The 10,534-nt window shown below is 33.9% G+C and overlaps 1 protein-coding gene across 1 annotated transcript in view; it reads left to right on the top strand.

Moving 5' to 3' along the window:
* The window catches only part of EML5 (echinoderm microtubule associated protein like 5), a 76,138-nt gene that overhangs the window by 44,358 nt on the left and 21,246 nt on the right, over positions 1-10,534 (top strand). The window contains exons 14-19 of the mRNA XM_008592527.1: positions 548-700; positions 1,425-1,556; positions 2,672-2,760; positions 3,560-3,736; positions 6,906-7,107; positions 7,777-7,903. Of these exons, the coding sequence (XP_008590749.1) occupies positions 548-700; positions 1,425-1,556; positions 2,672-2,760; positions 3,560-3,736; positions 6,906-7,107; positions 7,777-7,903 (880 nt within the window). The remainder of the gene's footprint in view (positions 1-547; positions 701-1,424; positions 1,557-2,671; positions 2,761-3,559; positions 3,737-6,905; positions 7,108-7,776; positions 7,904-10,534) is intronic.

A 10,534-nucleotide genomic window follows, 5' to 3' on the forward strand; every position in this document is an offset into this window, starting at 1 on the left:
TTTTTTTTTTTTTTTTTTTTTTTTTTTTTTTTTTTTTTTTTTTTTTTTTTTGTCTTTTTCCGTGTCCGGCAATGGATTGCAACCCTCGGTGTCGCCCCCGTACCGGACCGGGACCGGAAACGGGATCGCAACCCTCGGTGTTGCTCCCGCGCCTCGCTCAGCCAGTGAGCGGGAACCGGTCTGTATGTGGGATCCAAACCCTCGGGCGGGAGCACCGCCACACTTCCCAAGCGGCACACTATCCAGTGCGCCACCGGGCCGGCCCTTGTCTTTTTATATTAGTTAAAATCTCTCATTTTTTCACATGAACTTAATTTCTTTTAAGGTAAATATTAGTACTTGCTTTTGTTACATTCAGAAGTGAGTTTAATTCTTGCTTAGAATTCCATACCACTGATTTTCATAAAAGACTTCATCTGTTTATTTATGTTGATCTGAGGTTATAATAAATATAGGCATCCACTCTGAAATTAAAGGTTCTTTAAGCACATACTTTTTTTAAAAAAGAAAAGAAAATTGCCTGATACATGCTCTCTTTCTTTTTCAGGTGGGAGATGTTGCTGTTTTTCTCCTGATGGTAAAGCTTTAGCTGTAGGTCTCAATGATGGAAGTTTCTTAATGGCAAATGCAGATACTCTAGAGGATCTTGTGTCTTTTCACCACAGAAAAGATATTATTTCAGATATTCGGTTTTCACCTGGTAAGATTCCATTGAAGTTGTATTTGATTGTTAACTTGGGTCTGGCAGTGAATAAATATATCAGTTTGTAATTTTTAACTGTTATTTTTATCTCAGTATTTTACTTTTTTTGACTGGAAGAGGCAGTGTGGTGAGAGGTAAAAAGCCCTAGATTAGATGGGTGCAAATATGTGGCTTAGTGCCAATTCTGTCACTAAATTTTTTGTGTGTGATTTGGGGCAGGGTATCTCTCTGAGCTTCAGTTTCCTTATTTGTAACGTAAAAGGGGTTGGATGGCTGTTTTCCTTCTCTTAATGCTTTAAAAATTGTACTAATTTTACTCTATTTATATCCATGTATTCATTACTACAAAACCTGCTGTAGTAGGTTACTAACTAATGTAGGAGTTACTAAAGTTAATGCAAAGGTTACTTATGTTAGTTTAGTTACATTTTTTCTAAATTTAGAGGGGTTTTTTTGGGCAAATACAAAGTATATCAAAATTACATTTTATGTAATTTTTGACATTTGCTCTCTATTGTACTAATTTGCTACACCAAAAACAATAACTACATTTTGTTAATTGTAATATACTTGAAAAATATGTTGTCATTTGATACATTTATTTTGTTATGAAATACCTAAGATTTCTCAAAAAAAAAATCAGGAAAATTAACTCTAGTTGCAGAATGTAAAAAGTATTTACAAAGGTAGAAAATATCAAGCAAATATGTTTCTATTATAGGTTCTGGGAAATATCTAGCTGTAGCATCCCATGACAGCTTTATAGATATATACAACGTAATGAGTAGTAAACGAGTAGGAATATGCAAAGGAGCTACCAGTTACATAACCCATATTGACTGGGATATTAGAGGTAAGACATTAAATAACTTAATATTTGAAAAGGTTTCATTTGATTTAGTATAGCTATTTTAGAGAAACAGAAGTGAGTCAGCAGATAAGTTCAAAAGCATTGTGAAAAAGAAATATTATTCTCAGAATTATTTTCCACTTATATTTTACATCTGCAGATGAACGCAATAGAGTTTAGACTTTCCAGTACTTCACCTAATGTCATGCAAATGTTACTACAGTAAGTGATAAGATGTTTAGTTTGTAAAGTAATTTAAATATTATAGAAAAAAATTGTCATGATAATGTCCTGGTTTTTGTCAGATAAATTTGACATAAATGGTAGCTTCAAATTTGGAAAACAGAAATGTTAATGAGGACTTTAATGTCGTTTTCCATCATTTGATATAAAATACGTTCCCTAAAAATAATCATAATTGTATAACATAAAGAATTTAATGAGTTTGTTTCTTAGCAGAATGCATGGCATTTAACAGTGTTTAATAAGTTTGGATTAATGTTAAATTTTTTTTTTGTCTTTTTTTGTGACCGGTAAGGGGAATGCAACCCTTGGCTTGGTGTCGCCTGCACCGCACTCAGCCAGTGAGCGCACCGGCCATCCCTATATAGGATCCGAACCCACGGTGGGACTGCTACTGCACTCCCAAGCGCCGCACGCTCCCGAGTGCGCCACGGGGCCGGCCCAATGTTAAATATTTTAAATGCTCTCTTTTTAAGGATTTTATTGTTTCATGTATTCAACTACATAAATCTAGAATTATGCATTGAAGTTTTTCCAAATATTATTAAAATACTTACACTTACTTTTTAAAAAATATTCCAACATTTGTTTATAGGGGTTTTTTGCATATTCATGATAACAGAAATAGTTTGTATGTATATACATTCACAAAAATTGGATCATTTATGAATTGAGTTTCTTCATTATGTGGAGATTAAGAAAATAAAATTATCTTAATATATGTTGACTACAGAGGAAAAAGGTTTTCATATTAAGCTTAATTTTTCCCATAAAATTTAAACATCATACTAATGGTATGTGTATTTATATATATTTTATATATGTACTGCGTTTTTTTTTTCTTTTCTTTTTTTTTTTTTTTTTTTTTTTTTAAGGAAAGCTTTTACAGGTCACCACTGGCGCTAAAGAACAGTTATTCTTTGAAGCTCCTAGAGGAAAAAAACAAACCATCCCCAGTGTGGAGGTAGGAAGATAGTGGTGTTTGTAGTGGTATTTATATGAGTAAGAGTGGCTGGAAAACTGATGCCAACTTTCCATCATTTAATTACACGTGAAGCCTCTTGTGAAATTATTTGAATTATAAATATTCTTTGAGTGAGTTTATTTTAGTGGGCCAGAATGCTTAGATGGGTAAAGGAAGAGATACTGTATTAAGAAAAGGAATAAACCACTTTTGTGTCTGGCTGTGCTCCAAACTTTTCTCAAAGGGCAAGAAGCATATGATAGCAAATAGAAGACATACCATCAAGGACTGGAGTACTGCAATTGTTTTGACATGGCCTAGGAAGAGAGGATCAACAAACTTAACATGGAAGTGTCTTAATGAAGGGAGGGACTATAAGTAAATGTCCTTAATTTCCTGAAATGGTTAGTTGGAAAACATGGCTATAATGCATTAGTAAAAATTTAGACCTGAACTTTAAGAATGTTTCTTCATTATCTTAAGGGCAAAACCAGTTTTATTTATTATCAGTATATGCTCAGCATCTAGAACACACACAGTTGGTTTGTAATAAGTACATCCTGAATAATGTTAAAATTTTTCTGCAGGAAGTAGTAGACTCTGCGAAGCCACAAAACCAAGAACTAGTAGACTCGAGGAAGCTGCAAACCAAGACTGCTATTAATTTAACTGTACTTTCATTAAAACTTTGATTTTCATTCTTACACATGTAATTACAAAGAAAAATGTTCTGATTTTGGTTGTTAGTTTTTTAGGCTTAGATATTACAAACTTGTGGCATTTTCTTTTTCCTTTGTAGGTAGAAAAAATTGGTTGGGCATCATGGACAAGTGTGCTTGGTTTATGCTGTGAGGGAATTTGGCCAATAATTGGAGAAGTCACAGATGTAACTGCTTCTTGCCTCACCAGTGACAAAATGGTCCTAGCTACTGGGGATGATTTGGGATTTGTGAAGTTATTTAGATATCCTACTAAAGTATGTGTTTTTCTTTAACTTTCCTAATGGTAATAATTATGAAAATGGTGAAAGTAATGCTCTTTCATAGCATTTTACTGTTGTAATATGAATAGTATATATGTAATATATAATGTAATATGAAAGGTTCAGAATTATCTTTCAAATTTATAGCTTTTATCTAGAAGTGTTATAATTTATGATCCTATGACTTAAGTTATACATTATATTGTACAGTGTTTTTCAGTATTGCATGATGGAAATATTCCTTTTAAAAGAAACATTTATTACTAGTATTATAACTTAAATAATTTTACTATTGTTTTAATTAAATTTATGCCAATAACAGTAAATATAAACTCTTTATATTTATGGCTTTAAAGTGTAAAATGTTTTAACCAATTAAGTATAAAATACATGTATAGAATTAAAATAAATATTGATTTAATGTGATGAATAATTTTTTTTTTGCTGAAACTAAACTGTACAGATTCTTTGGAGTTCTTCATACCTATGCCACTGTATGCAGTGTGATTACATTAGTCCTTTAGTATTCACAGGAGATTGGTTCAGGACCCCCCCCCCACGGATATAAAAATCTATGGATGCTCAAGTCCCTTAGTATAAAATGGTGTGGTATTTCATATAACCTATGCACATCCTCCAGTATTCTTTAAATCATCTCTAAATTACTTATGGGCTGGCCCGGTGGCGCACTGGAGAGTGTGCCGCTTGGGAGCGCGGCGGTGCTCCCACCGAGGGTTCGGATCCCATGTGGAGACCGGTTCCCGCTCACTGGCTGAGCGCGGTGCGGGCGCAACACCGAGGGTTGATATAACCTATGCACATCCTCCAGTATTCTTTAAATCATCTCTAAATTACTTATGGGCTGGCCCGGTGGCGCACTGGAGAGTGTGCCGCTTGGGAGCGCGGCGGTGCTCCCACCGAGGGTTCGGATCCCATGTGGAGACCGGTTCCCGCTCACTGGCTGAGCGCGGTGCAGGCACAACACTGAGGGTTGCGATCCCGTTACCGGTCAGTAAAAAAGACAAAAAGGAAAAAAATAAAAAATAAAAAATAAAATAAATTACTTATAATACCTAGAACAATGTAACCACTGTGTAAACAGTTACACTTTATTGTTTTTTATATCTACAGTTTTTATTATATTTTTTATTATTTTGTTTTGTCTTTTTTCAAATATTTTAATCCACTGTTGATTGAATCTGCAGATGTGGAAGGCTGACTGTACTCAATTTTATTTTTTTGCTCTGGCTGGTGCAGGGATTCAAATCACTGATGTTGGTGTTATAACATTACTCAATTTTTAAAAACACTTTCCTCTATTTAAACTACTGCAAAACATTAGGCTTTTGCTTAAAACAAAAATAAAATTTATGTATCAAATCCGATGTTTTTATTTCTTAATTGCCATAAATTGCTATATATTATAATTTGGCACCAACATGGATTTAAACATAAATTTGAAATTAGGTCATTGAAATTATATTGTGGCATTCAGTTCATGGTAGTCTTAAGTAACTGCTCATATTACTATTTTTAGATCAACATTGAAATGAAAACACAGGTTTAAAAATTCTCGTAGTGGGCCGGCCCGGTGGCGCACTGCTACAGTGCGCCGCTTGGGAGTGCGGCAGTGCTCCCGCCGAGGGTTCGGATCCCACATACAGACCGGCCGCTCACTGGCTGAGCAAGGAGCGGGTGCAACACCAAGGGTTGCGATCCCGTTGCCGGTCCCGGTCCGGTATGGGCGCGACACTGAGGGTTGCGATCCGTTGCCGGTCACGAAAAAAGACAAAAAGGAAAAAAAAAAATTCTCGTAGAGATCTCAGACACCCAAGAAAATATGCCATAGACCCCTCTTCTAGATACGTACAAGTGATAGAACCTTAGATGATAAGAATGTATTTCATTAAAACATTTATTAGTCAGAAACTTCACTTCCAGCATTCCAGATGGTATAGATCCTTTAGAAATAGGCTCAAGGATATTGGCCTACAGATTCCTTCTTCACCTCACTATAGCAAGAACCATACAATCTTAGAGAAACTACCTTTTTGTGGTGCTTTGATGATATATCCCACTCCCTAATTTTTTTTTTTTTTTTTTAAAGATGACCGGTAAGGGGATATTAACCCTTGACTTGGTGTTGTCAGCACCACGCTCACCCAGTGAGCTAACCGGCAATCCCTATATGGGATCTGAACCCGGGGCCTTGGTGTTATCAGCACCGCACTCTCCCGAGTGAGCCACGGGCCGGCCCTCCCACTCCCTAATTTTTGTTATAGTCTTCATTCCCAGAGGATTCCCTGATTTGGGGATCACTATGTTTTGTTTGAGATGTCTCTCATTTTAATACCCTTGAAAAGATGTTTACCTTTGATCTGAAATTTACTTATATAACTTGGTAATTCTAGTGTTCTAGATTTAAAAATTGCTAATGTCTGTAACTTGAATTTTTTCTTATATTGAAAATGAAAATAATTCCTATGTGTAGTGCTTATAAATGATAGCACTAATGAATTAAGATGAAAGATATTTACATGGGTACCTATATATCAAGGTGATTGATAATTACTTTTTGTTAATATAGTCACGTTGTGCATGGGATTTCTATCCTTTTCTCAGTTATTGTATCTTTTTCCAGCAATGATATATCTGTATAACCATTGTATTTAACAGATATACACTATTCCTTAAATATACACTGTAATTAACAACTATTACTTTACTGAACAGTTCATTAACAACTATTACTTTATTGAATAGTTAAAACTTTTCACTGCCGTAAGTAAATACTATGTAAGTATTTTTTGCACACATAGCATGTTCTTAGCATGGAACTCTAGATGGGAAATTCGTGAGTCAAAGGTGAGAACATTTTTATGCTTTACATACAAAATGCCAAGTTGGTTTCCAAAAGAGTTGTCCCCATGGTACTGGCAGTGTGTGAAACTATTTGTGTTATCCTGTCCTCAACAAGCTTGGGAATTGGTATTTTCTATTCTAGTGAGTTTCAGTATTTTTTCATTTTTTTTTTTTTACACATTGCACATGGAATTATTAATTTCTACTTAATAAGAAAGAAATTTAAAAATCAAAATTATAACTGAAAGTTTTATAATAATGAAACTTCTGATAAAATTTGTTTGAATTTTTTTCTCTTTAGGGAAAATTTGGGAAGTTTAAGAGGTATGTGGCCCATAGTACACATGTCACAAATGTTCGCTGGACTTATGATGACAGCATGTTAGTTACCGTAGGAGGTACAGATATGTCTTTAATGGTGTGGACAAATGAAATGGAAGGTTATCGGGAAAAAAGGCCTTGTGATAGTGAAGAATCTGATATAGATTCTGAAGAAGATGGAGGTATGTCATTTTAAAATATTTTTTTAAAAACAAAAAATTTAGCACAACATTTAAACTGAAGAAGTTAAAACAAGTAATAATAATGTTTGAATAATTGTGGTGTTACTGTTTTTGGTCTGTTCAATACAAATATTGGCTTTGTGACTAAAGAGCAGCAGGCTGGCCTATATTGATGACTTAGATATCCTTCATCTACAAATGTAAGACAATTGTATTTTAAATAGGTACTGTTAAAATAAATTTTATATTGGTGAACCTCATTTTAAAATAATTTTGATTTTTTCATAATACACCAGTAATACAAGCTTATTATAGAAAGTACATTTTTCACTAAAAAATACATAATCCATAATTCAACCACTCAAAAGTAACCTCTGTTAACATTTGGGGTATATTTTAAGGTATATGTGCATTTATGTACATAATATTTTAACAAAAGTGGGATCGTGTAGTACTTATTTTTGTAGGCTGCTATTATCACTTAGTAATGCTTTGAAAACATCATTACATATCATTAAATATTCTTCTACATCATTTTTACTGGATGCACATTATTTCCTAATTTGGTTATAACAGTTTATTTCATGTTGCTGAACTTGTATCCAATTTATAAGATAATTGATCTCCTCAGTTATCACTTAAAGAATAACTCTTATATTTTGTTGGTAGGTTATGACAGTGATGTTACAAGGGAGAATGAAATCAGTTACACCATCAGAGCCTTATCTACAAATATTCGCCCAATGTTTGGAATCAAGCCTCATTTGCAACAAAAAGAACCCTCAATTGATGAGAGGTAACAATCAAGTTTAAAATTAGATGAAGAAAAAGATATTAGTATTAAAAATTGAATTTATTATTTAACTAAATGGGTTTTTTGTAAAAACTAAGTAACAGTGATATTCATGCTTTATACAGTTTCCAGCACCTCTTAGAAAATATGTTTGTCTTTAAATACTTTTTGGTGGTGCCACTGTCCATGTGAGTAGTTTGGAGAATGATACGCAAATATAAAGTCGATATGACTAAAGTAATCTTATTTACTAAATTTTATAAGTATATGTGATGAGGGTAGGGGAAGATAATAAAAATTAAATCTAATGCCAAGTACTTTTTAAGAAGCATGTGAGTAGAACTACAATTTAATTTTTAAAAGATCCATCTATATGTGCCTTTAATCAAGGATAGACAATCATTATTTCAAAAATTTTCCAAAAGGCAGGTTGAAGTATAGCTTGTTTTTAATGGGAATTATTGGTCTTTATCTACAATCAGCACATCAAAAATAAGGACATATGCACAGCAATTTTGAGAGAGAACTTTGTAATAAAGTCTCCGAGCTAGATGACAGATCAAGAGAGAAATTGTGAACCTGATGTTTCTAAAATCAAAGATGGAAAATAAACAGGAAGATAGATCAGTGAATTGCATGGATTTCAGAAGTAGAGGTTTTAAGAAATGATAAGGAAAAATTATCCAGAAACAGCAGCAAGGAACAAAGAGGGTATAAGAGCCAAGAACGTCAGTGACTCCTGTAGAAGGCTGCGAGGAGGAAAACTTTATTATGAGAAGTTAGTAAGAATATTTGAGGGAAAAGCTAAAAATGAAAGGGAATTCATTCACAGTTGAACAGGATTTGTGGAAAATTTGAGTGAATGTACCATTAGTGAGGGTAGTGCTGAAGACGATTGGAGTTCAGCTAGTTTGAACTGACATTACAAGAAAGCATTGGCAGAGGGATTTTACACATCTGCGTTTTATGTTCCAGAAAAGAGATAAGTTAAAAGGGTGAGATGCACATTCATGATGAGGAAGGGTAGGATTAGAGATTCTGTTGAACTGACTCATGACTCACCCCAATGTTCCCAGGGAAGTTTTAGGTGGAATGTTGAGGTCGTGATGCTTCCTCAGCAACTCTTCTAGGTGTCTGGCTTACTGATGATACACTTGTGATAATAGCGATGGGTGGGAGGTCACCTAAAGAAAGGGGGTAGAGAGTGATCATCCATTTTGTCATCATGTATAAAGAGGCAAAGTAATAAATTAGAGATATATTTTTAGAAAGCTGACCATACCATAATCTACATACTTGTACAGAATTCTAGGTTGAAGCAACTTGGTAAAAGGCAGCATCATACAGTAGAAAGGACATGGATTTTGGAGTCAGACAAATGGGTTAAAATATTCATTTTCATCTTTTGCTGGTTGTGTGACCTTGAAAAAGTATTTGTTCTTTTCACACCTTGGTTTCCTTAGTGGTAGAATGCGCATCATATCCCTAACTTATGGAGTATTTCAAGGTTTTAATGAAATAATGTATATCAAGAATTTAGATAGTAGGTCTTCACCAATGACATCCCTTCCTTGAAATGAAATAGAGTAACCTGAGGAGATACCTAATAAATACTGAAACGCTATTTCTGATTAAATATTCACAAAGTAGTGAGTGCTACATATATTTATTAATTAGAGGAATATATATAAATATGTATGGAAGTGTGGATGTTCCTAATGGGAATATTTGTAATGCTTAATATTACTTAAAGGAAGTTATATCTCCTGGGTGATGAAAGGTAATGTTCTATAGGGAAGAAGGGACTGTAGACATTCCCATAAATCTCTTTCATTTGTTATATTGATTTTTTTTAAGGAAAAATATTACCATTTAGATAAATTTGGTGTGTCAGAAAATGTGACCTAATTTTAGTCGTAGGCCGTTATTTGTGGTAAAACACTTAAATTAATATTTTCTCCCTCAATTCTGAAGTGACCCACATTCTGACAGAAATGTTTTACTGCTCAAGAAGAATGACTAACACTGTCACAACTGTAATGTTTGCTGTTAGCTTGCATTTTTTGCAGCTTTTTCAAAATTATTTTTTAAATTGTTTTGCATTTTTTTCTCAATTTATTTTACAGTTTCAACTCTGCTAAATTCTTTTGAAAATGCCAAGGCAGAAGAAATCGTTAACATGACTCATAGTTAGGAGTCTTCGTTTTTATGCAATGAAAGAATCAAAGGAGACACAAATTAAGAGATTTTTTTTTAACCAATTTTGAATATATTTGTGAGGAGATAATGTGGTCTGTATGAATAATTACTTTCATACTTTAAATAAAATGTATTATTTTCACCAATATAAAACAAAATGCTTTATAATCAATTAAAACAGATATTTACCAAATATCTTATCCATTTTAAAGGAAAATGTTACTGACAACAATTGATAGCTACTCTGGTTGGCTGATACTTTTGTGAGGTTTTTTTTCCTGAATGATTTTAATGCTTTTATGTTTTTTTTTTTTTTTTCCTTTTTATCTTTTTTACTGACCGGTAACGGGATCGCAACCCTCGGTGTCGCGCCCGTACTGGGGACCGGCAGCGGGCTCGCAACCCTCGGTGTCGCGCCCGCACCTCGCTCAGCCA

Source organism: Galeopterus variegatus, unplaced genomic scaffold, assembly GCF_000696425.1.
Source record: "Galeopterus variegatus unplaced genomic scaffold, G_variegatus-3.0.2 Scaffold7995, whole genome shotgun sequence".
Taxonomy (NCBI): Eukaryota; Metazoa; Chordata; class Mammalia; order Dermoptera; family Cynocephalidae; genus Galeopterus; species Galeopterus variegatus.